The 26,876-nt window shown below is 48.0% G+C and overlaps 1 protein-coding gene across 1 annotated transcript in view; it reads right to left on the reverse strand.

Annotated features, from left to right (window-relative positions):
• The window catches only part of DNAH12 (dynein axonemal heavy chain 12), a 161,508-nt gene that overhangs the window by 130,794 nt on the left and 3,838 nt on the right, over positions 1–26,876 (reverse strand). Inside the window, exons 2-8 of the mRNA XM_073644615.1 lie at positions 17,733–17,890; positions 17,562–17,652; positions 16,777–16,803; positions 5,217–5,406; positions 3,111–3,186; positions 2,863–3,021; positions 2,551–2,746 (exon numbers count right to left, since the gene is read on the reverse strand). Coding sequence (XP_073500716.1) covers positions 2,551–2,746; positions 2,863–3,021; positions 3,111–3,186; positions 5,217–5,406; positions 16,777–16,803; positions 17,562–17,652; positions 17,733–17,890 — 897 coding nt within the window. The remainder of the gene's footprint in view (positions 1–2,550; positions 2,747–2,862; positions 3,022–3,110; positions 3,187–5,216; positions 5,407–16,776; positions 16,804–17,561; positions 17,653–17,732; positions 17,891–26,876) is intronic.

A 26,876-nucleotide genomic window follows, 5' to 3' on the forward strand; every position in this document is an offset into this window, starting at 1 on the left:
TCCCCCATCGTAGCCCCATCCTATAATAATGTCTCTCATCCTAGGCCCCTTCCTGGTATAATGTTCCCCATCCTGTGCCCATTCCTGTTATAATATCCCCTATCCTGGGCCTCTTCCTGTTATAATATCCACATTCTGAGTATAATACCCCCCATCCTGAGCCCCTTTCAGCAATAACGTACCAATCCTGGGCTCCTTCCTGGTATAATGTCCTTGGTCCTGGGCCTCTTACTGTAATAATGTCCCCCATCCTGGCTCCTTCCTGTAACAATGTCCCCCATCCTATAACAATGTCCCCCATCCTGGTACAATGTCCCCCATCCTATAACAATGTCCTCCATCCTGGTATCCTGTCCCCCATCCTAGGCCCCATTCTGGTATAATGACCTCCATCCTTGTGCCCTTCCTGGTGTAATGTCCTTCATCCTGGCCCATGTCATGGTATAATGACCCCCATTCAGGTATAATGCTCCCTATCCTGGGTCGCTTCCTTGTACAATGCCCCCCATCCTGGACCCCTGCCTTGTATAATGCTCCCCATCCTTGGCCCCTTCCTTGTAAAATGCTCCCCATCATGCGCCCCTTCCTTGTATAGTGCTCCCCATCTTGCGCCCCTTCTTTGTGTAATGCTCCCCATCTTGCGCCCCTTCCTTGTATAATGCTCCCCATCCTGCGGCCCTTCCTTGTGTAATGCTCCCCATCCTGCATCCCCTTCCTTGTATAATGCTCTCCATCTTGCGCCCCTTCCTTGTGTAATGCTCCCCATCCTGCGCCCCTTCCTTGTGTAATGCTCCTCATCCTAGGCTACTTCCTTGTATAATACCCCCCATCCTGAGCCCCTTTCAGCAATAACGTACCAATCCTGGGCTCCTTCCTGGTATAATGTCCTTGGTCCTGGGCCTCTTACTGTAATAATGTCCCCCATTCTGGCCCCTTCCTGTAACAATGTCCCCCATCCTATAACAATGTCCCCCATCCTGGTACAATGTCCCCCATCCTATAACAATGTCCTCAATTCGGGTATCCTGTTCCCCATCCTAGGCCCCATTCTGGTATAATGACCTCCATCCTTGTGCCCTTCCTGGTGTAATGTCCTTCATCTTGGCCCATGTCATGGTATAATGACCCCCATTCTGGTATAATGCTCCCTATCCTGGGTCGCTTCCTTGTACAATGCCCCCCATCCTGGACCCCTGCCTTGTATAATGCTCCCCATCCTTGGCCCCTTCCTTGTAAAATGCTCCCCATCACGCGCCCCTTCCTTGTATAATGCTCCCCATCATGCGCCCCTTCCTTGTATAGTGCTCCCCATCTTGCGCCCCTTCTTTGTGTAATGCTCCCCATCCTGCTTTCCTTCCTTGTGTAATGCTCCTCATCCTAGGCTAATTCCTTGTATAATGCTCCCCATCTTGCGACCCTTCCTTGTGTAATGCTCCCCATCATGCGCCCCTTCCTTGTATAATGCTCCCCATCATGCGCCCCTTCCTTGTATAATGCTCCCCATCCTGCGCCCCTTCCTTGTGTAATGCTCCCCATCCTGCGCCCCTTCCTTGTATAATGCTCTCCATCTTGCGCCCCTTCCTTGTATAATGCTCCCCATCCTGCGCCCCTTCCTTGTGTAATGCTCCTCATCCTAGGCTACTTCCTTGTATAATGCTCCCCATCTTGGGACCCTTCCTTGTCTAATTCCCCCCATCCTGGGCCCCTTCCTTGTATAATGCTCCCCATCCTGGGACACTTCGTTATATAATGCTCCCCATCCTGGGCCCCTTTTTTATCTAATTCTCCCCACCATGGGCCCCTTCTTTGTATAATGCTCTCCATCTTGCGACCATTCCTTGTGTAATGCTCCCCATCCTGCGCCCCTTCCTTGTGTAATGCTCCTCATCCTAGGCTACTTCCTTGTATAATGCTCCCCATCTTGGGACCCTTCCTTGTATAATGCTCCTCATCCTAGGCTACTTCCTTGTATAATGCTCCCCATCCTGGGCCCCTTCCTTGTCTAATTCCTCCCATCCTGGGCCCCTTCCTTGTATAATGCTCCCCATCCTGGGACACTTCCTTATATAATGCTCCCCATCCTGGGCCCCTTATCTAATTCTCCCCACCATGGGCCCCTTCCTTGTACAATGCTCCCCATCCTGGGCCCTTTCCTGGTATAATGTTCTGTTGTTCTTTTCCAATACATTAAATAAACAAAAATAAATGATTCTTCTTACCTTCCTCCGCTCGCACGACATGCGGCGTCTTCTTCTGTAGCTGATTTCAGTGTGCCGGCACGGGCAGCGCATGACGTCACTTCCATGCGTCGCTCGTGACTGGCACGCCGACATCAGCTACCGGCCTTTGATTGGGTGGCGGCATGCATTGCAGCTCAGGGACCCGGCATGTCCCTGCGCAGCAATATACTTCAGCCGGATGTGCGTCCTCAGACTGTGGAAGTGCCATAAATATATGACATGGGAATACCACTCTGAGTCTATGTTTGATCCAGAGATACAATAATGAACATGAATCCTTATATATCACGGATCTCGCAGCCGCCTTTACCTGGTTGGACATAAGTGTCGAGACGCAGTTATAAAAGGAATCCAATTTGTCTGCTTTAATCAACTGCAGGGCATCTTGATTGGCAAATAGATTGATCACTTTGGGGTACCAAGTGTTCAGCAACTTTTCTTCTGTCTTGGCACAAGCCAAGGATACGCTGTTCCTCAGGGATTCACATTCTACAGGACCCCTGGACCTGACAAAGAATAAAGCACTTTATCATATTTGTGATGATAGTGCATACCTGCTATCTTTATAATTGCTAAATTATACATAAAAATGGGGAAAAGGATCGATCAACATCAGTCCAACCTGTATCCAGATAGATCAACAATTAGCAGATTGGAGAAAGTTGTGTATCCCAAATCAAGCATGGTGCGAATTGTCGGATGGATGAGATGTAGGTTTTTAATGATCTCATTTCTTGCTTGGACGAAGCTCTGGTGCCACGGCTTGGAGAAATCCAGACCTCTGACAGGGCAAGAAGCAAAATTAATAATTAGTGATTAATGTGCGCTCATGTCTGACATAATGCAAGGAGCAGATAAAGAAAGACTCACGTGGGAAATTCAGGTAATAGACCCAACTCTTCTGCTTCTAATCCTTTAACCGCTGGCTTAACTAGAATACTTTTCACTGAAAATGCAAAAAGGGAAAATAAATATGTAAATTATTTCACATAACAGAAAGCTTAAAGTGGTTGCCGCATATTCATTCTTTAGGAGAGCAATGATCCCCTGCCTTCCGAAGCACACTGATCCCGTCTCCTGGAGCTCACTGATCCCCTGCCTCCCGGAGAGCACCGATCCCCTGTCTCCTGGAGTGTTCTGATCCCCTGCCTGACGGAGTGAACTGATCCCCTGTCTCCTAGAGTGTTCTGATATCCTGCATCCCGGAGTGCACTAATACCCTGCCTGCCAGAGTGCATTGATCCCCAGCCTCCCGAAGAGCACCGATTCCCTGTCTCCTGGAGTGCACTGATCCTCTGCATCCCGGTGTGCACAGATCCCCTGCCTCCTGGAGCACACTGATCACCTGCCTGCCGGAGTGTACTGATCTCCGGCATCCCGGATCGCACTGATCCCCTGCCTCCCGGAGAGCACCGATACCCTGTCACCTGGAGTGTACTGATCCCCTGCCTGCCAGAGTACACTGATCCCCTGCCTCCCGGAGTACACTGATCTCCTGTATCCCGGAGCGTACCGATCCCCTGCTTCCCGGATAGCACCGATCCCCCTGTCTCCAGGAGTGTACTGATCCCCTGCCTGCCGGAGTGCATTGATCCCCTTCCTACCGGAGTACAATGGTCTCCTGCATCCCGGAGTGCACAGATACCCTGCCTGCTGGAGTGCACTAATCCCCTACCTGAAGGAGTGCACTGATCCCCTAGCTGTCGGAGTACACTTATCCCCTGCCTCCCGGAGTGCACTCATACCCGGCCTGCCGGAGTGCAATGATCCCCTACCTGCCCGAGTGCAATGATCTCCTGCATCCCGGAATGCACTGATCCCCTGCCTCCCGGAGAGCACTGATCCCCTGCATCCCGAAGCGCTCAGTGATCCCCTGCCTCCCGGAGCGCACTGATCCCCTGCCTCCCGGAGCGCGCTGATCCCCAGCCTCCCGGAGCGCATTGATCCCCTGCCTCCTGGAGCGCATTGATCCCCTGCCTCCCGGAGCACACTGATCTTCTGCCTCCCAAAGCGCACTAATCCCCTGCCTGCCGGAGTGCACTGATCCCCTGCCTCTCGACTTCTTGCTTGCCAGGAGGTTTTGCGCACGACTGACAGTTTGGACCAGTAATATGGTGGCGCCGCTGGCCCATACTGTGCACTTTACGATGCAGCATCAAATGAGTACAGAGACAATCAGAATCTGTCCGGATCCAAGCTTTATAGAAAAGAACTTGTAAGTGCTGCGCTCTTTGCCAAGGGGACTGGCCAGGGCTGCTAGACTGCAGAGGTGGCCGGCAACATAGGCAACAAGTAGTAATATATCAAATAAAAAAATCCTTCATTCTTGAGAGAGTATTTTTAATAACAAAAAAATTACATTTTTCAAGAAATTCCTAACGAATCGACCTCATCAATCAACAGGTCTTTTTTCTGATGACACATTCTAAATGTGTATAACATGCCGATGGCAAAAACACAAATTTCACTCCTCTATATTAAATATGTAAATTGCCTCTTTAGAGGACTAGAATGCTAGTGGAGCATAGCACAGCCTATAAGTCTCCTTACACTAGCATGTCAGGCATGTCACTCTCCACAAGGAGAGGCGTTACCCCTTATGCCCCTCTACATTAAAATTTGTGGTTAAAAACAACAGAAATTGGCATACTGTGGATTTAAAAAAAATTGCCAGCACATGGCTGGTAGTGAGATCTGCAGCAGATTTACGATGCAGATTTGAGCAGCATTTACGCTCCGTGTACATTTGTCCTAATGTGGAATTGTAGGGGCTCCATGGGCTGCAATATTGGCTTTGTGCAAATGGTGCTGCTATTGGGTGATAAGTAATGGGGGCTTTAGTTTATAATCACTGCAGCAAGAAAAGTAATTAAGCACCTAAACACTGCAAGGAAACAAGCCGTTCTCAGTGGGGGCGATAGGTAGAAGTACGGGGCATGTTTGGCTGCAGGGCATTTAGATTTAGATTGGACTCACCCAAATGTCTCTTCATACTTTTCTCAAAATCTTGGGAAACTTCCTCCAACAGATCTGCGACCAGAGCCTCGCTATCCTTTCCGTTCTGGAGAGACTGTGGTAGAAAGCTGAGCATGGAGTCTAGCCAGTGCTTCTGGATGGGCACCACCGGGCTGCTCTCTACACTTTCCTTCATGAACAGATAATTGATCTGCAAGAGAACTTAAGAGATTGACCAGGAAAGAAATCAAAACCCGACACCCAAACATTGTGCTGCATGGGGATCAGGAAAGTTCCTTCTGTCAACCATCTTAATGAAAATAACAAATGACAACCAGCAGAATAGTGAGTGCAGCTCTGGAGTATAATACAGCATCAGTAATATAATGTATGTACACAGTGACTGCACCAGCAGGATAGTGAGTGCAGCTCTGTAGTATAATACAGGATAAGTAATGCAATGTATGTACACAGTGACTGCACCAGCAGGATAGTGAGTGCAGCTCTGGAGTATAATACAGGATCAGTAATGTAATGTATGTACACATCGACTGCACCAGCAGAATAGTGAGTGCAGCTCTGGAGTATAAATCAGGATCAGTAATGTAATGTATGCACACAGTGACTGCACCAGCAGAATAGAAAGTGCAGCTCTGGAGTATAATACAGGATCAGTAATGTAATGTATGTACACAATGACTGCACCAGCAGAATAGCGAGTACAGCTCTGGGATATAATACAGGATGTAATTCAGGATCAGTACAGGATCAGTAATGTAATGTATGTACACAGTGACTCCACCAGCAGAATAGTGAGTGCAGCTCTGGAGTATAATACAGGATGTAATTCAGGATCAGTAATGTAATGTATGTACACAGTGACTGCACAAGCAGATTAGTGAGTGCAGCTCTGGAGTATAATACAGGATCAGTAATGTAATGTATGTACACAGTGGCTGCACCAGCAGAATAGTGAGTGCAGCTCTGGAGTATAATACAGGATCAGTAATGTAATGTATATACACAGTAACTGCACCAGCACAATAGTGAGTGCAGCTCTGGAGTATAATACAGGATGTCAGTCAGGATCAGTAATGTAATGCATGTACACAGTGACTGCACCAGCAGAATAGTGAGTGCAGCTCTGGAGTATAATACAGGATGTAACTCAGGATCAGTACAGGATAAGTAATGTAATGTATGTACACAGTGACTGCACCAGCAGAATAGTGAGTGCAGCTCTGAAGTATAATACAGGATGTAACTCAGGATCAGTACAGGATCAGTAATGTAATGTATGTACACAGTGACTGCACCAGCAGAATAGTGAGTGCAGCTCTGGAGTATAATACAGGATGTAACTCAGGATCAGTAATGTAATGTATATACACAGTGACTCCACCAGCAGACTAGTGAGTGCAGCTCTGATCAGCTGTTGCTCAGTGTGCTGATTACGGGTGTGGTGGCTGCAGACCCTGCTGTGTGCTCCTGATCTCTCTGAGAACCAACACCTCTCCACCTGGGGACCTGCTCTCTCTCCTACCCAGGGAGGGAGCGGGTTTCTGGGATGAGTGATGGAGCCAAGTCCCAGGCTTCTGCTTCCCGAACCAGGCCGGCGGGGGGCAGGAGAAACCAGCAACCGGCCTGCACATCGGAGGACTCGGGGGTGAGACGCTCCAACAGGAGTCGCAGCAATGTGGCTCCTACTCCCCCCGGGACTGTGGAGACTCCCAGAAGCCGCAAGGCTTCCAGCATGGAGGTAAAGCCTGACAGCGGCGTGCATGATGGCGCTCCTTCCGGAGAAAAGCTGAGTGCTCACGGAGGTGAGGCCGACCTCACTGAAGGGGGTTGGGCGCTGCAGGGACCCCGGGAGTCTGTGTCCACCTATGCCTCCCGGGTCATGATCCACCTCCGTGAGTATGAAGATGCAAGTAAGCTCGTCAGGAGGCTCCGGGAGGAGCAGCGCTGCACAAGCGCAAAAGCTGCGGGGGCCTCCAAACAGAGGAAGACAAAACTCCAAGCGGAGGTAAAGAGGCTGACCAGTGAGATTCACCTGCTGGAAATAAGGAAAGCCACCATCAGAGAGCAGAGTGGTCCATTCAAAGAAAAACTAATAAATGAAGACCGCTTCAGAGAAATGGCTGATAACAGAGAGCAAAGGCAGATGGGGCTGCAGCCTGAGAGCCAGGTGGATGATGAGAGTGATGATGACCAGCAGGAAGCCCCACCTGGCAGCCTGCAAAGTCACCCGCAGGCCACGTGCAGCGAGCTCCCTGCAGGACAGGCGGCAATGGCATCCGGTCGCAGTTCTGCCGGCTCTGGGGAGGACAGTGACAGCAGCGGCCAGGGAGGGGCGCTAATGGCCGAGATAAAGCTCCTGGAGTCCCCAGTGTGCCTCCAAAACTTCCATCTTGGTGACGATCTAACAGAAGAGGCACCTGGGGGCCACAAAAAGGCTAAGAAGACCAAGCCAAAGCTGCAGGAAGCGGTAAGCTATGTCTATGCCCCCCTCCCTGTACCCCCTGAGTCGGCGGCAGGTTCAGCTCGCTGTATAAGCCTCGTTGTCCAGCCCAGCCCGGGTTCTGCTGTGGATCCGGTGCTAAGGCGCGGGGAGATTGCACAGCGCGGTAGTGAGGCGCAGAGCTCCGTCTCTGCTTGTAGTAGCGGGGACGCAGCAGGAGGTGCATCAGCCGAGAGGCTGGACAGTGAGTGCGGCCCAGCGGCGGGCGTTCCGTCAGGCCACAATGCTGTGGTGCGCTCCTCAGTGGGAGGGGGGAGCGGCCCGGTATCGGGGGCAGCTCCGGTAGCCTTGGCGCCTCTGCATGCTGTTGCCGCTGATCACTTAGTTGAGGAGTGGTGGCAGTGTGAGGGGGCTGTCGGGGCTGAGCGTTCCAGTCCTCCCACCAAAGTGCTATTCTGTGTTGGCGCCGCTGGTCAGGAAGATCCTGATGCTAAAGATCAGCGGCGCCTCACAGCGGCTAAAGATCAGCGACGCATCACTACAAATTAAAAACAGCGGAAATTACCGACTGATGATGTGGAGGGCACACACAAGACCAGGGGTGAGGTCGCCTCCAGTTCTATGGAGGTGACTGAGCCCCTTGTGCCTGATGCGGAGGTCAAAAGGTCATCCACCATTGTCACTGGTCCAGCAGGAATGAATGTGGTGGTGGGTGTGAATGAGGCCAATTCATTGTCTAGTGGTGTTGTTGCTGGTTTGGTGGAGGGTGAGATGGAGGTGGGTAATAGTGATGCTGTTGGGGCTGATGTAGTCACTGGTCCGGTTGCCCCCCCGGGGGTGGCAACGCCTGTCCAGAGTTATGCCAGTGTCACCTCCGGGGCAAATAGGGCTTCCTCCTCGTCTCCGTGCTTTGGGGACGGCATGTTGCAACGGCGCCTTCTGGAGGCTCTAAAGAAGGGGGAGAGATCACTAATGGTAGAGGGTCGAGAGGTTGATCTATCCTTCTGGATAGAGAGGCATGGCCTCGGGGCCTTCCGAGAGCAAAAAGGGGGGGATACAGTGTGGTCCCTCCCAACAGCCGTGCCAGGCAGTGTGCGTAGGAATGTGGTCCGTCTTCGGTGGAGGGGCAGTGATGCATGTCCTCCAAGGTCTAAAGTTGTGGAGCTCTTGCTAAGGATGGGCTTCAAGGCGATTGACATCTACGCCTTGATACATCCCTATTCCACGCCTGAGTTTGATGTCAGTTTGTTCGGCCGGAGGGGCTTGAGCTCTTCTGGACGAATTATGAGTTGGCAAAAAATGAGCCCGGCTGGTGAGACTTTGCCGTTCAGGCAGTGTCTCGCCAAAACCAGATCAAGAAAGTGACCGTGATGACTCGTAACGAGTTTCTTGTTATGACATCATGACGTGGCTTGGTCGGTATGGAGAGGTGGTGGAGATGCCAAAGAAAAACCGCGACGAGTTTGGTATCTGGTCAGGGGCTGGACGTTTATGGTAAAACTTAAGCGTTCAGGTGGTACGGTTGCGCACATTCCATCATCTGCCTTCCAGGGTAGGGATCGTATCCTGGTCTTCTACCAGGGGCAACAGAAGCTCTGTCACAGGTGCGGCGACCCCACACACTTCAGTGCAAACTGCACTGTGCAGAAATGTGCGTTGTGTGGGGGTGTCGGCCATCTTGCTGCCTCTTGTGTGGAGATTAGGTGCCACCTGTGTGGTGAGTTAGGTCACCCATTCAGCCGTTGTCCTCGCTCCTTCGCTAATGCAGTCGAGACCCCGGTGGGAGAAAGCCGTGAAGCCGATTCTGCTGGGGAGGGGACTAGCAGGGATGGGGGAGCTGAGGGGCCAGGGAAGAAAATCAATAAAAAGACGCCTGCCCAGCTGAGGCGTCTAGACAAGCGCAGACAGGCGAGGGAGCGAGGCGAGCCACGGGATACTGGGGCGGCCCCTGTCCTGGATGCCAGTGTTGCTGCTGAGGCCCCGAGGGATGATGAGCTGGATGAGGAGGTCAGGAGGATCCACAGGGAGGAAACTGCCTCTGCCTCAGAATCCTCCCATTATGAAAGTATGGATGAGGATAATAAGTGGTGGCTAGAGAACAAGCGTAAGCTCGGCACCAAAAAGAAGGGAAAGAAGGGAGATAAAACATTTTCTCCCGCTCTGACCAAGGTACCTAAGGAAGGTAAAACTGACTCCCCTCTGGTTGGTCTTTCTAACCGGTTCCAAGCCCTTGATAACATCTCTTCCTCAGAAGAGGAGGCTGAGGGTGAGGTTCCGGCGGAGCTTACAGGGGGCGCTGAGTCTCCTTCTCCTGGGGATGCAAAGTCCTTGGGGGGAGAGACTGGCCCAGAATCCGGAGACTAGGATGAAAAAAGAAGGAAAAATGTGGGAATGGACACCTTTGTGTCATTAAAGAGGGGGAAGGATTCCTCCTCTGAGGCAGAGGATAAGGGGAGTGGGAAGAAGAAAGCCATCTAACTCAATCACCAATGATGGCTGTACCCACTCCGTTGACGCTGGCGTCCATTAATGTCGTCAGCATTAAGTCAAATATGGCTAGATTTGCGGCCTTTGATTTTCTCAGCCGGGTTGAAGCTGACATTTTCTTTTTGCAAGAGACCAGGCTGCCAAATATGGCAGAGGTGTTTATAGCTAAGAGGGAGTGGAGACTCGGGCCCTCCTATTGGTCTCTTGCGGCCGAGCCGTATAGCGGAGTGGGGGTCCTTTTTACCGCAACGGTAGAATGCCGACGGGTTATTGAGTTAGAAATGGGTAGGTGCCTGATATTAGATGTCCTCATGAAGGGACAGGAGCTTCGGCTCATTAACATCTATGGTCCCCAATCTAAGTGGGACCGAAAGTGTCTCTTTCTGAGGATCAAGCCCTACCTTTTTACGAGTCGGCAGGTCGGTTTTGGAGGGGACTTCAACACTGTCACGAGGCCCCGGGATAGAGGAGGTTCCAGAGACAAGCTGACTTATGATAGCGTCGCCCTTAATAGTATAGTTAGTGAGGCTCGCCTGGTGGATGTCCACATCTGGCACACCGCAGGCCACGAGGGGTTCACCTATCATAGAGGTAACTGTAGGTCCAGGATAGACAGGTTTTATTTAAAGGAGGAAGCCATCTCTTCAGCAGTATCTATTGTTGAGGTGGAGTTCTCCGATCACTGTTTGATTTTGTTTTCCCTGAATGTTACAGAGACCCCCCGGATGGTAAGAGGCTTTTGGAGGCTCAATTCGTCTCTCTTGGAAGAAGCGGAGATAAGACAGTCCTTTGAGGATTTTCTTCAGAGCCAGGTACCCTTACTGGATCTTTGTAGTAGTAAGTCAGAGTGGTGGGAGATGTTTAAGAAAAGGGTGGCGAGATTCTTCCGCCAGCTCTCGAGCCTCAGGAGCCTAGACAGGTATCGCCTGTATCAGGGCCTGAGGAGGAAACTCGAGCATCTGGTCTCAACTGGAGGTAGCCGTGAGGAGATCTTCAGCGTGAAATCTTTGATAATGAGGTGTCAGTATGATAGACACGCATCTTTGGTTTTTGAGAGGGATTATGGGAAGTACCGCTCGCTCGACCCTTACAGAAACTGCAAGATGTCAGTGAATAGTACAGTCATGGCCAAAAGTATTGAGAATGAGACAAATAGTAATTTTTCCAAAGTTTACTGCTTCATTTTTTGTAATGGCAATTTGCATATACTCCTGAATGTCAAAGAGTGATCAGCTTAACAGCAATTACTGTACTTGCAAAGTCAATATTTGCCCAGAAAATGAACTTTAACCCCCAAAACACATTTCAACATCATTGCAGCCCTGCCTTAAAAGGAGCAGCTAACATCGTTTTAGTGATTGATCCATTAACACAGGTGTGGGTGTTGATGAGGACAGGGCTGGCGATCAATCAGTCATGATTAAGTAAGAATGACATCACTGGACACTTTAAAAGGAGGCTGGTTCTTGGTATCATTGTTTCTCTTCAGTTAACCATGGTTATCTCTAAAGAAACACGTGCAGCCATCATTGCACTGCACAAAAATGGCCTAACAGGGAAGAGTATCGCAGCTACAAAGATTGCACCTCAGTCAACAATCTATCGCATTATCAAGAACTTCAAGGAGAGAGCTTCCATTGTTGTCAAAAAGGCTCCAGGGCGCCCAAGATAGACCAGCAAGCGCCAGGACCATATCTTAAAACTGTTTCAGCTGCGGGATCGGACTACCAGCAGTGCCGAGCTTGCTCAGGAATGGCAGCAGGCTGGTGTGAGTGCTTCTGCACGCACTGTGAGGCGGAGACTCTTTGAGCAAGGGCTGGTTTCAAGGAGGGCAGCAAAGAAGCCACTTCTCTCCAGAAAAAACATCAAGGACCGACTGATATTCTGCAAAAGGTACAGGGAGTGGACTGCTGAGGACTGGGGCAAAGTCATTTTCTCTGATGAATCCCCTTTTCGATTGTTTGGGACATCAGGAAAACAGCTTATTCGGAGAAGAAGAGGTCAGCACTACCACCAGTCTTGTCTCATGCCAACTGTAAAGCATCCTGAAACCATTCATGTGTGGGGTTGCTTCTCAGCCAAGGGAATCGGCTCACTCACAGTCTTGCCTAAAAACACAGCCATGAATAAAGAATGGTACCAGAATGTCCTCCAAGAGCAACTTCTCCCAACCGTCCAAGAGCAGTTTGGCGCCCAACAATGCCTTTTCCAGCATGATGGAGCACCTTGCCATAAAGCAAAGGTGATAACTAAATGGCTCATGGAACAAAACATAGAGATTTTGGGTCCATGGCCTGGAAACTCCCCAGATCTTAATCCCATTGAGAACTTGTGGTCAATCATCAAGAGACGGGTGGACAAACAAAAACCAACAAATTCTGGCAAAATGCAAGCATTGATTATGCAAGAATGGACTGCTATCAGTCAGGATTTGGTCCAAAAGTTGATTGAGAGCATGCCAGGGAGAATTATAGAGGTCTTGAAGAAGAAGGGGCAACACTGCAAATATTGACTTGCCGCATTAACTCATTCTAACTGTCAATATAACCTATTGGTACTCATAATATGATTGCAATTATATTTCTGTATGTGATATAAACATCAGACAAACACTAATAAAAACCAGAGGCCAGCAGATCATGTGAAAATATAATTTTGGTGTCATTCTCAAAACTTTTGGCCATGACTGTAAAGTTGTTACAGGACTGGTTGACACTGCGGGGTCCCTGAAAAGATCCAGATCAGGGATCCTGGAGGTCGTCAGATCATTTTACTCTTGGGGAAGAGGGATCTGGATTAGGATGAGATGTCGGCTTTTCTGGCAGAAGTCGTCCCCAAACCAGGGGTAGACCCCTCTCTTGGCGTTTTGACAGAGATGATCAGGGAAGAGGAAGTTAAGTTGGCGATTGAAGGGCTTGCCCTAAAGAAATCTCCCGGTCCAGATGGCTTAACATCTGAATTCTATAAGACCTTTAAGGACGCCTTGGTTCCCCTCTTGACTGAGGTATTCAATGAGTGTCTTTCCTCGGGCACTCTGCCAAAGTCAATGAGGAGGTCTGCCCTGATCATCTTGTCAAAGGGTAAGGACTCATCTTGCATTGAGAATTGGCGTCCCATAGCGCTTCTCAATGCAGACAGGAAGGTTTTGGCAAAGGTGCTGTTTAATCGTCTGGTGAAATTTGTGCCCCGACTCCTTTCGGGAGCCCAGCATTGCTCTGTTCCGGGCCGCAGTACAATTAGTGCTGTACTCTGTGTCCGAGAGGTGGTGGAGCAGGGTAGGGCTGGCCTCTGGTAGGGGTACATGCTGTCATTAGACCAGGCAAAAGTGTTTGATTGGGTTAATCATAAGTACCTCTGGTCTGTCCTTCTGAGGTATGGCCTGTCGGGGGGGTTTGTTGATTGGCTTAAGACCTTGTACGCTGGGCTGGGACAGAGAGTTTCCCGCTTGTGAACGGTTGGATTGGCAGCTCTTTTGAGGTTGGGTGTGGTGTTCGCCAGGGTTGTCCCTTGAGCCCGCTGCTGTACGTGTTTGCGATTGACCCTCTTCTTAGGAGGGTGGAGCGTGGACTGTTGGCTGGGATCAGGATGGACCAGGCAGCACCGGAAGCCACTCTGACAGTGGTGGCATATGCCGATGACGTCACCGTTTTTGTTTCCTCTGATGGGGAGGCAGAATGTCTGATATCAGAGGTAAATCGCTACTCGGAGGCATCCGGATCCAAGAGCAACCGGGATAAGTGTGAGAGTCTCTGGTTGGGAGGAGGAGATCCTGGTTTTGATCTCCCGGACACCCTTCCAGGACCCAACGTCTCTGCAAAAGTTCTTGGCATCGAATTTGGCCAGGGGGATTACCCCAAACAAAATTGGGACAGCAGGCTAGAGATCGCCACTCAGAAGGTGAACCAATGGAAGGGTTGGTCTTTGACCCTAAGGGAAAGGATAAACCTGATCAAAAGTTACCTGCTCGCTTTGCTGATCTATCTGGACAGTGTGTGCATCTTGCCGGAGCCTCTCTGGACTCGGGTCTACAGTTTGTTCTTCCAACTGTTATGGGGAAATAGACTGAATCTGGTCAAGAGGGAGGTTACTTGCCGTACGAGGAGACTAAGAGGGTTGCGTATGGTCAACCCTGTGGCATTCCTTGTGAATACCTTCATTAAGATCAATATTGCAAACCTCTGGAAAGAGAAGGCTCCTCCATGGGTATTCTCCTGTAGGGGATGGTTTCAGCCTTTCCTCCAGGAATGGGAGACAGGAGGGCAAGTGAAGGATCTCCGCACACCGCATGGACATCTCCCGGCTTACGCTACCGTGGTTCTGAAGGTAATTCGCCGGTGGGGTCTGGGAATGTGGGAGGTCAGGACTCTGCCAAGGAAGCTCCTTGACAAAAGGGTTCTGTTGACCCATTTTCAGAGGCATCTGGCGCTCAGGGATTGCCCAAGTCGGGATCTTGGGGTGGGTCTGCATCTTTTGAATTCTATCAGGATCCCCTCGAAGTTTTGGGACTTGGCTTGGCGCTGCTTCCATGGGAAACTGTGTATGAGGGACAATCTGAAGTGTAGGAGCTCTGAGGACAGGAACTGTCCTCGGGAGCATTGTGTTACCATGCTTGAAAGCATGGACCACTTCCTGCTTCGTTGTCCCTTTAACACAGAGGTGTACAACAGGGTGGGCGTCTCCACTGGCTGGCCCTGGCTGTCCGGTCTCTCTTATGCGGAATGGGCCTATGGAGCATTCAGGGACCTGGCTGGTCGGGACCGCTGCACCTTATTTCTAGTTAGCGCAGTAGTGAGGTATCACACGTGGAACGCACGGTGCTTAGTATCGACGCAACGGAAAATCATCCCAGTGGACGATGTGTTTAGGACCATACTCGGTGACCTGGTGAAGGTGCGTTCTCTGGAGTATGAGAGACTGGGTACACGGAGGGCCGCTCTCCTCTGGAGGGGCTTTTCTTTTTGTGTGCCCTAGTCTGGTCGTCTCCTCTCCTGGTGGTGGGCTGCTGCTGACACCATAGATTTTTGTTTTTGATCAGTAGATAGTGATGTAGGGCTGCAGGCGCCGAACTTGGGCTTTGTCAGTTGTGGTTATTGTATTGTTTGTTTCTGTATATATTGTATATATGGATTTGGGTGTAGGTGTTAGGTTGGGTGGTGGGAAAAGGGGGGAGGTGGGTTCATCTTGAGGGACACTAGTTATTTGGGTGAAAAACTGGCACTGCCTGATCTGGCCTATGGACGTTGGATATAGGCATGAGACGCAGGACCAGCTCTCAGGTCAGTGCCGGGGTTGGGAATGGTGGGCGTGAGTGTGGGGTGTTTTGTTTAGTATTCTATATACTTGTATAGTTAGTATTTATTTTATATAAAAAAAAAGTTTGTACATATTTGTCAGCTATTGTTTATTTTGTTTATGTTTATTTTATTTATTGTTTGTGGTTATTATTTTCTTTGGTAACCGGACCAGAAGACTGTAGTGTAAGTTCTTATTATTGTGTGTATATGTATAATATGTGTGTGAGGAGAGAGGGAGCGGCTGGACCAGTTCATTACATTGTTTATTTTCTGGTTATTAATTTTGTTATGTTTCTGTTATTATTATTGATATGTTTTTCATTTTTATAATAAAAGATCTACAGGATGTAACTCAGGATCAGTACAGGATAAGTAATGTAATGTATGTACACAGTGACTGCACCAGCAGAATAGTGAGTGCAGCTCTGAAGTATAATACAGGATGTAACTCAGGATCAGTACAGGATCAGTAATGTAATGTATGTACACAGTGACTGCACCAGCAGAATAGTGAGTGCAGCTCTGAAGTATAATACAGGATGTAACTCAGGATCAGTACAGGATCAGTAATGTAATGTATGTACACAGTGACTGCACCAGCAGAATAGTGAGTGCAGCTCTGGAGTATAATACAGGATGTAACTCAGGATCAGTAATGTAATTTATATACACAGTGACTCCACAAGCAGAATAGTGAGTGCAGCTCTGAAGTATAATACAGGATGTAACTCAGGATCAGTACAGGATCAGTAATGTAATGTATGTACACAGTGACTGCACAAGCAGAATAGTAAGTGCAGCTCTGGGTTATAATACAGGATCAGTAATGTAATGTATGTACACAGTGACTGCACCAGCAGAATAGTGAGTGCAGCTCTGAAGTATAATACAGGATGTAACTCAGGATCAGTACAGGATCAGTAATGTAATGTATGTACACAGTGACTCCACCAGCAGAATAGTGAGTGCAGCTCTGTGTATAATACACGATGCAACTCAGGATCAGTACAGGATCGGTAATGTAATGTATGTACACAATGACTGCACCAGCAGAATAGTGAGTGCAGCTCTGGAGTATTATACAGGATGTAATTCATTGTAAGTACAGGATAAGAAATACATAGAAAAAAAACATCTCCCTCCCTGCATGAGCACAGAAAGTCTATGAGCCCGTCTGCCGCTCGTCCAGGATCTCAGTGCTGATCAGCTGCTGCCAAGTGTTTTTTGGGCCATCAGTGAGGATCTCAGGACCTGGACACCTCTTAGCTGCAGGATGTGTAAGTTAGGAAAAAGATGTAAATAAAAAACATACGGTAGGTATTCTGTAATTAAAACTCACCCTTAGTTTTCTCTGTTCACTGTTCATCTGTCACAAAAAATAAGAGAATTTCACATGAAATATTTCAAATAAAGTAAGTGTTATCAATAACAAGAGACGGGTAATGTAGAAGATTCCTGAGAACTAGTATAGGGGGTGATCTGGGCATTGGGGGTCATAGGCATACGACCAATCACTGCAACCAAGAAGAGTCACATGGTTTGGGTTAAAAAAAAAAGTCTTGCTTATCACTTGCAATGTTTTAGGCACGGCCCTAAAGCCCCGGGTGTAAGAAAATCATAAAACAAAAAATCCCAATACTCATTTCTGCCTTCTATATAAGTCCCAAAAGCGGTGTATTTCTATATGAGAAAGTGTGAGAAGAGAACGGCAGCAACCAGATACCGATTTGTTCATATATTTCCAGATGAAGTAACCACGAAATACGGAATTATTAAAGGGGTTTTCTTTAGGAAAAGTAGATCTCAACCAATCAGATAGTAGTAAAAAAAAAAAAAAAAGATATAGTACTCACCCTCCTCTGATCCAGCAGCGGCTCTCTGCCATCTCTGGTGGTGTCTGTGTTTGGCTGCAGCGGTAACATCATGCACATCACTGCTGTGGTCAATCACTAAACTCAGTTGCTCTGCTGCTGCCGCCAAGCTTAGTGATTGACAGTAGCGGTGATGTTACAGCTGCAGCTAAACGCTGGACCGGGGGAGGGTGAGTACCATATCTACTTTTTCTTTACTAGTATTAGTTGGAAAAGTGATCTAATGCAAGTGAAAACAGACATATGATCTTACAGTAGACGGTAATTGGGGCTCAGGGGGTGAGGGGATTCTGCGCTTCTGTTCTGTCACAGTTTCTTCATAAGCCTTTAAAGCCTCCTTCATGCTGTAAAGGGAAGACATGGCGGTAAGAAATAAGAAGAGAAGAGACGACTGCATATCTGAATCCCATCAGAAGTAACATACATGATGCCACTGAGGGTCGTCTGCTGCTCTCGGCTTCTCTTGTGTCTCATCAGCTTCTTGCCTGTAGTGCTCAGGGAGGTGGTCGGGAGGGTGACGGGAGGTAGGTGAACACTAAGGCGGTCTGCAGGAGGCAGACGGGAGGTTCTGTTGGAAGCCATCTATTAAAGAAACAAACATTAAAGAAAAATTAATTGTTGTTTTATGATGCAGTCAAACAGTACTGACTGCTTTATAAAACGAAATGCATAAAAAGGCACGCAACTGAGCTGCGGCACATGCCTGGGTGGCACGGCTATATGTGTCTCCTTGTTGGTTCTGTAGTAAAAAAAAACACCATGCTCCCAATGATTACACATTACAGGCAAGAATAATACACACTTCCTTCGTGTTGAAATATAAAATTGATGGACATTTGCGAACTACATTATACTTTAAACCTGACCATAATTGCTTATTAAAAAGAGACAGCTATCATGCCCCTCAAGTCTTCCAAAGTAGGAGACAATTTAATAGGGTCTATAAAATTTGTAGCGAGGATAGGGCTACTCATTATCATAAGGATCAAAATATAAAGAAGTTTGTTGAAAGGAGATATAATGAGGAGAAAATTAAAAAAAAATGGTGAAGAGATAGGTCAAAAACCAAGATGAAAAGGTGTGAAAAAATCACTAAAATGGGTTTATTTAAACCCAGATACAGAAATAATACTTTTTGGTACGATACTGTAACTTTCTTTGAAGCTGCGGACGTCGGTTGCTCAGAAATTGATAACTTCATAAGCCCAGCACAAGCGGTCCCTGTCTCACAGCAACTTGGGCTATAAAATGGCTGCCTAGAGCAAGTGACCCATCAACTGCCGTTTGAAGTTTGAACCAACTACTGAGCTCCAAAAATGCAGTAGGGAGATGGGAGAAAGTTCCACAAAGTCAACTATCACTGCAGCCCTCCACCAGTCGGGCCTTTATGGCAGAGTGGCGCGATGGAAGCCTCTCCTCAGTGCAAGACATATGAAAGCCCGCATAGAGTTTGCTCAAAAACACATGAAGGACTCCCAGACTATAAGAAATAAGATTCTCTGGTTTGATGAGACGAAGATAGAACTTTTTGTTGATAATTCTAAGAGGTATGTGAGAAGAAAACCAGGCGCTGCTCATCACCTGCCCAATACAATCCCAACAGTGAAACATGGTGGAGGCACCATCATGCTATGGGGGTGTTTTTCAGCTGCAGGGACAGGACGACTGGTTGCAATTGAAGGAAACATGAATGCGGCCAAGTACAGAGATATCATAGACGAAAACCTCTTCCAGAGTGCTCTGGACCTCAGACTTGGCCGAAGGTTCACCTTCCAACAAGACAATGACCCTAAGCACACAGCTAAAATAACAAAGGAGTGGCTTCAGAACAACTCTGTTACCATTCTTGACTGGCCCAGCCAGAGCCCTGACCTAAACCTAATTGAGAATCTCTGGAGAGACCTGAAAATGGCTGCCCACCAACGTTCACCATCCAACCTGACGGAACAGGAGGGGATCTGCAAGGAAGAATGGCAGAGGATCCCCAAATCCAGGTGTGAAAAATGTGTTGCATCATTCCCAAGAAGACTCATGGCTGTACTAGCTCAAAAGGGGGCTTCTATTCAATACTGAGCAAAGGGTCTGAATACTTATGACCATGTGAGAGTTCGGTTTTTCTTTTTTAATAAATTTGCAAAAATTTCTACATTTCTTGTTTTTTTTTCAGTCAAGATGGGGTGCAGAGTGTACTTTAATGAGTAAAATGAACTTTTTTGAATTTACCAAATGGCTGCAATGAAACAAAGAGTGAAAAATTTAAAGGGGTCTGAAAACTTTCCGTAATCACTGTATATACACACCTATACAGTATACATATACAGATATACAGTATACATATATATATACACACATATACAGTATACATAAACAGATATACAGTATACATATATATACACACATACAGTATAAATATAAACACACATATACAGTATACATACAGTATATATACACACATACTGTACAGTATACATTGTCATGGTACATAGTTTTCCCTGTCCTGCATTTCTGTATAAAATGTCATGATGTGATGTAAATACCCATGCTCTTTCCCAGATCTTTGTTCCTCAACCATAATTTAACTTGGGGTTGTGTCAACACCGCTAGAGGACTCCCCATTGTTCTCTTAAGCAGGGGGAGAACTCACAGTACACATCTTTATAGACACATAGGAGCCATGCCATGGACTAAACCATCGACTAGGAGGGGGGAAACCTCTCCTCCCCTACCCTTGGGCTGTTCCCGGTAGCCCAAGAGAATGGACTTATGCGTGACCAGTGTTGTGTTGGGAGATCTCTGGAGGAAGACGTGTGGGGGCTCTTAGCTGCGGCAAGACCTCACGCCTGTCGGTGATTGTGGACTTATTATGAACCTTAGGAATAACTTGGATTTTTGATTTGGTCTGCTGCCTGCCTTAATAAATCCCGTTGGAGCGTTCTTAGTCCGGTGGTCTCTTCTTGCTCTGCCGCATACCCCGTCACAAACTGGTTGGCAGCGGTGGGATCAGAGCAGAAGGCATGGAGGACAACGGCCCATCAACTGCTGGAACCAGAGCCTCAGAGTACAAGAACTGGACTGTGGTGAGCTTACAAACAAAGGCCCGTGAACTGGGGGTCAGCTACAAGGGACTCTCAAAGGAGCAGCTAACTGAGGCTTTGGAAGGAGTTCGCCTGCAAGAGGACGCTGAGGAAGCACCTCCACGGCCAATGGAGGAAAGGCGACAGGCAGAGGTAAATACCCAAAAAAGTCAGTGGGCTGTGTGGTACGAGCAGGAGATGGCAATGATGGGAGAGGAGGTCTCCATAGACTATAAGATGGAGGTCATGCGAGGAGCTAAGGAGATGGCATTGCTGGAGAGGCAGATAGCTTTGGAAGCAGCTAGAAGCGCCAGACAGACTGTAACCCCAGCACCCACCATGAGGGAACTCCCCAGAGTGTCCCGCAAAGATTTCAAGCCGTTCCAGGAGGCTGCAGGTGACAATGAGGGCTTCTTCCAGGACTTTGAGCTTCAGTGTCGATTAATGGAAGTCCCAGAAAGGGAGGGAGTCCGACATCTGGTGGGGCTCTTAGAGGGTGGAGCTGCCGCAGCCTATAGAGCTATGGACCCTCTGGGGGACTGTGAGTATGCAGACATTAAACGGACTATTCTGGAACACTACGCTGTGACCCCAGACACTTATAGGACCCAGTTTCGTACTTTGGCCTGTGATGAGGAGGTGTCCTTCAAGATGTATGCCCACAGACTCAAACAAATATCTCATCGCTGGCTGGAGGGAGATGAGGCCTTAACTTGGGGGGCCTTCCTCCAGGTCATCTTGAAAGAGCAGTTTTACTTCAAGTGTCCCGCTGAGATCCGAGAATGGGTGTGTGAAAGGAGACCAGCCACGGTGGAGGAAGCTGCAGCTCTAGCGGATGAGGCTCTCACCATCAAGCCTCAATGGAAAAAATTACAACTCAGTGAGAAAAGAACTACCAGCCCCCTGACGATGCCTCCCCTGGTCCTTCAGCCTCCCATACTCACCATCCCAATAGACCATCCACTCATGGTGACTTTCATGTGACTGTGCCTCGCATTACTCCTGCTCCGCCTTCGGGACTACGACATGGAGGAAGAGTTCCAGAGCGCAGATGTTATAGATGTGGGCAGCCTGGGCATCTGCAATTCCAATGTCCAGGTGTTCGGAGGCAGGACAGCTACAGACCGCCTTTGCCGGTTCATTATCTACAGACACTCTCACCAGGAGAAGAGCTGGATTCAGTCCCTGACGACTTGCCAAGTGACTCCGATACCCTGGCTCCCATACCAGGAGTCTATGGGGTGCGAGCCCCAGCCACCTGTTCTTCTGACCGTAAGCACAAACATCTACAGGAGGTCATGCTGGATGGCCAAAAGGTTGTCGGCTTCCGTGACACTGGGGCTTTTCTCACCATAGCCGATCCCCGCGTACTTCAGCCAGAAGCAATTCAAAAGGGACCAGGAATTGCCATTGAATTGGCTGGAGGCACCCAGAGATATATTCCAAGAGCGAGGGTGACCCTGGATTATGGCTTTGGGGCCAAACAATGCGTGGTCGGTGTGATGAGCGGCCTCCCCGCAGATGTTCTTTTAGGAAATGATGTGGGACATCTGCATTGCCACTTTGTCGGTGCGGTAACCAGAAGTCAAGCCAAGAGAGCAGCAGATGGGGACGCATACAACTCATCCATGGAAATGAGGCCACCAGAACCGTCGACACCGCCGGTGAGTGATTCTTCTTGTGGGGACAATGTGAGTGATACCTGGGATAGAGTTCAGTTTCGACAAGAGGTCGATACTGACCCCACCCTAGCTAGTTTTAGAGCACGAGCTGAGACAGGGAAGTTAAGGGAGAACAGGGAAAGGATTATCTGAGAAAATGGACTTTTGTATAGGGTTACCAATGCTGCCTCCCCAGATAAGCCCTGGACTTGTAACAAACAGATGATTGTTCCTCAGAAATACAGGATTCCCCTACTACACCTTGCTCATGATATCCCTACTGCTGGCCATCAAGGCAAAACCCGCACCGAGAGACGATTGACTCAAACCTTCTATTGGCCAGGGATTTCTCAGGCAGTGGCACATTTCTGGCGAACTTGCGATATATGTCAGCGTAGAGGGCGACCCGGAGATCACCCAAAGGCCCCTCTGCAACCACTCCCTATCATAGAAGAGCCATTTCAAAGAGTAGCTGTTGATATCATTGGGCCTCTAGCTAAGCCAAGTAGATCAGGAAAGCAGTACATTCTCACTGTTGTGGACTACGCCACCCGATATCCGGAAGCTGTGGCCTTGTCCAGTATTTCTGCAGCCAAGGTGGCCGAGGCCCTGGTTACCATTTTCACCAGAGTAGGATTTCCCAGTGAGATCTTGTCGGACCAAGGCTCCCAGTTCATGTCAGAACTAGTCCAGTGTCTGTGGCGCACCTGTGAAGTACGAGCGATTCGAACGACACCGTATCATCCACAAACAAATGGACTTTGTGAACGATTTAACGGCACTCTGAAGAATATGCTGAGGGCCTTCACGGACAGAGATTCAGACTGGGAGAAATACCTACCCCATCTCTTGTTTGCCTATCGGGAAGTTCCTCAGGAGTCCACCGGGTTTTCCCCCTTTGAACTCCTCTATGGAAGAAAGGTCCGAGGACCCTTAACTCTGCTCAATGAATACTGGGCGGGGCAAGTTGAAGATACAGGTGCCCCTGTTGTCCCTTATGTCCTAAATCTGCGAGAAACTCTGGCTCAACTTGCTAGTTTCGCCCAGAGTCATGTTCATATGGCTCAAACCCGACAGAAGACCTGGTATGACCGTAAAGCACGCTATCGGGAGTTTGTAGAAGGACAACCGGTCTTAATGATTATTCCCCATCCACAAAATAAACTGCAGACCACGTGGGAGGGTCCCTTCCGGGTTCTCAAGAAACTAAATGACACCAATTACCTTCTTGCTCTAGATGATCAGGGACTAAGACAAAAGACTGTCCATGTGAATATGATTAAGGAATACCACAACCGGAACCTGCCAATGATAGCAAGCTGTCGGCTAGCTTCAGAAGACGGTCCCGAGGAAGAGGACTCCCTACCGATCTCGTGGAAGCCACGAGAGCCCCGTCCACTGTGGAACAGGTTCCTCTGGGAGATCACCTGGACCCCTTACAGAAAGACCAGATGCTGGGAGTGCTTCAACAGAGACAGGCTGCTTTCTCATCTCAACCAGGTCGAACCACCGTCACCCAACATCATGTAGACACTCAGGGTATCCGTCCCATACAACAGGCTCCTTACCGGGTACCTGAATCAGTTCGAAACACCATGCAGCACGAACTAGAGGAGATGTTACAGCTGGGGGTAATCCAGGCCTCTCATAGCCCTTGGGCCTCTCCTGTGGTGTTAGTACCAAAGAAGGATGGGAGTACTCGATTTTGTGTGGACTACAAACGACTTAATGAACATACTGTCAGTGATCCTTACCCAATGCCCCGTATTGACGAACTTCTAGACCGAATGGCTGGATCCCGATATGTCACTACCTTAGATCTCAGTATGGGATACTGGCAAATTCCTCTGACGGAGGAAGGGAGAGGACGGTCCGCTTTTATAACCCCCTTTGGTCTGTATGAATTTCTAAGCATGCTTTTTGGAATGAAAAATGCCCCGGCAACCTTCCAGAGAATGGTAGATCAGATCCTCCGGGGATGTGGGGACTTTGCTTGTGCCTACTTAGATGATATCGCCGTCTTCAGCTAGACGTGGGAGGAACATCTGAATCAAGTAGCCCTGATTCTTGCAGCCGGCCTAACCATTAGACCCGATAAATGTCAATTGGGGATGGGTGAAGTCCAGTACCTAGGGCATAGAGTAGGTGGAGGGAAGCTCCGTCCAGAACCTGCAAAAATCCAGGCTATTAGAGACTGGCCTGTACCCCAAACTAAGAAACAAGTTATGGCTTTTTTGGGCACTGCTAGCTACTACCGAAAATTTGTTTCTCATTTTAGCACTGTGGCCAAGCCTCTTACCGACCTGACCAAGAAAACGATGCCCATGCTGGTAATCTGGACTCCAGCCTGTGAGGAGGCTTTTAACCGGCTGAAGGACGCCCTGGTCTGTGACCCTGTTCTGGCTGCTCCGGACTACAAGAGGCGACTCATTGTGCAGACGGACGCCTCTGCTTACGGATTGGGAGCTGTACTCAGCCAGGTGAATGCAGCGGGGGACGAGCACCCAGTCGCCTACCTCAGCAGGAAACTGCTGGACCGGGAAGTGGCCTATGCAACTGTGGAAAAAGAATGTCTGGCTATAGTGTGGGCCCTCCGGAAACTAAAGCCGTATCTGTATGGACGAGAATTCACTGAGGTTACTCATCACAATCCCCTCACTTGGCTGAACAGAGCCTCTGGGGACAATGGACGCTTACTACGATGGAGCCTGGCTCTTTACAGTACAGTATAGAAGAGGCAACCAACACCAAAATGCAGATGGACTGTCCAGGCAGGAGGAGCCCTGAGTCCGGTCAGCCCTGCCTGTGTGTACTTAACAAGCGACCTGTAGAGGTCCCTCGTACGTACACAAAATTGGAGGGGAAGGAATTGTCATGGTACATAGTTTTCCCTGTCCTGCATTTCTGTATAAAATGTCATGATGTGATGTAAATACCCATGCTCTTTCCCAGATCTTTGTTCCTCAACCATAATTTAACTTGGGCTTGTGTCAACACCGCTAGAGGACTCCCCATTGTTCTCTTAAGCAGGGGGAGAACTCACAGTACACATCTTTATAGACACATCGGAGCCATGCCATGGACTAAACCATCGACTAGGAGGGGGGAAACCTCTCCTCCCCTACCCTTGGGCTGTTCCCGGTAGCCCAAGACAATGGACTTATGCGTGACGAGTGTTGTGTTGGGAGATCTCAGGAGGAAGAAGTGTGGGGGCTCTTAGCTGCGGCAAGACCTCACGCCCGTCGGTGATTGTGGACTTATTATGGACCTTAGGAATAACATGGATTTTTGATTTGGTATGCTGTCTGCCTTAATAAATCCCGTTGGATCGTTCTTAGTCCGGTGGTCTCTTCTTGCTCTGCCGCATACCCCGTCACACATATATATACACATACAGTATACATACACATATACAGTATACATATATACACACATATACAGTATACATATATACACACATATAACCACCGTGTCTTTGTGCGACGCAGAAAAGGTGACCGATGGACTCTACATGCCTGGTTCCCACCGTGAAGTATAGAGGAGGAGGTGTGATGGTGTGGGGGTGCTTTGCTGGTGACACTGTTGTGGATTTATTCAAAATTGAAGGCATTCTGAACCAGCATGGCTACCACAGCATCTTGCAGCGGCATTATATTCCATGCGGTTTGCGTTTAGTTGGGCCAGAATTTATTTTTCAACAGGACAATGACCCCAAATACACCTCCAGGCTGTGTAAGGGCTATTTGACAAAAATGGAGAGTGATGGGGTGCTACGCCAGGTGACCTGGCCTCCACAGTCACCAGACCTGAACCCAATCGAGATGGTTTGGGGTGAGCTGGACCACAGAATGAAGGCAAAAGGGCCAACAAGTGCTAAGCATCTCTGGGAACTCCTTCAAGATTGTTGGAAGACCATTTCTGGTGACTACCTCTTGAAGCTCATCAAGAGAATGCCAAGAGTGTGCAAAGCAGTCATCAAAGCAAAAGGTGGCTACTTTGAAGAACCTAGAATATAAGACATATTTTCAGTTGTTTCACACTTTTTTGTTAAGTATATAATTCCACATGTGTTAATTCATAGTTTTGATGCCTTCAGTGTGAATGTACAATTTTCATAGTTATGAAAATACAGAAAAATCTTTAAATGAGAAGGTGTGTCCAAACTTTTGGTCTGTACTGTATATACACACATATACAGTTTACATATATATATATATATATACACACCCATATACAGTATACATATATACACACATACAGTATATATATACACACATATACAGTATACATATATATACACATATACAGTATACATATATACACACCCATATACAGTATACATATATATACACATATACAGTATACATATATACACACCCATATACAGTGTACATATATACACACATATACAGTATACATATATACACACCCATATACAGTATACATATATATACACACATATACAGTATACATATATATACACATATACAGTATACATATATATACACACATATACAGTATACATATACACCCATATACAGTATTCATATATATACACACATATACAGTATACATATATATACACACATATGCAGTATACATATATACACACATATACAGTATACATATACACCCATATACAGTATACATATATATACACACATATGCAGTATACATATATACACACACATATACAGTATACATATATACACACATACAGTATACATATATACACATCCATATACAGTATACATATATATACACACATATACAGTATACCTATATATACACACATATATACTATACATATACACACATATACAGTATACATAT

The sequence above is a fragment of the Phyllobates terribilis genome, unplaced genomic scaffold, assembly GCF_046119375.1.
Source record: "Phyllobates terribilis strain yellow unplaced genomic scaffold, ASM4611937v1 Scaffold_8__6_contigs__length_399053987, whole genome shotgun sequence".
Classification (NCBI taxonomy): domain Eukaryota; kingdom Metazoa; phylum Chordata; class Amphibia; order Anura; family Dendrobatidae; genus Phyllobates; species Phyllobates terribilis.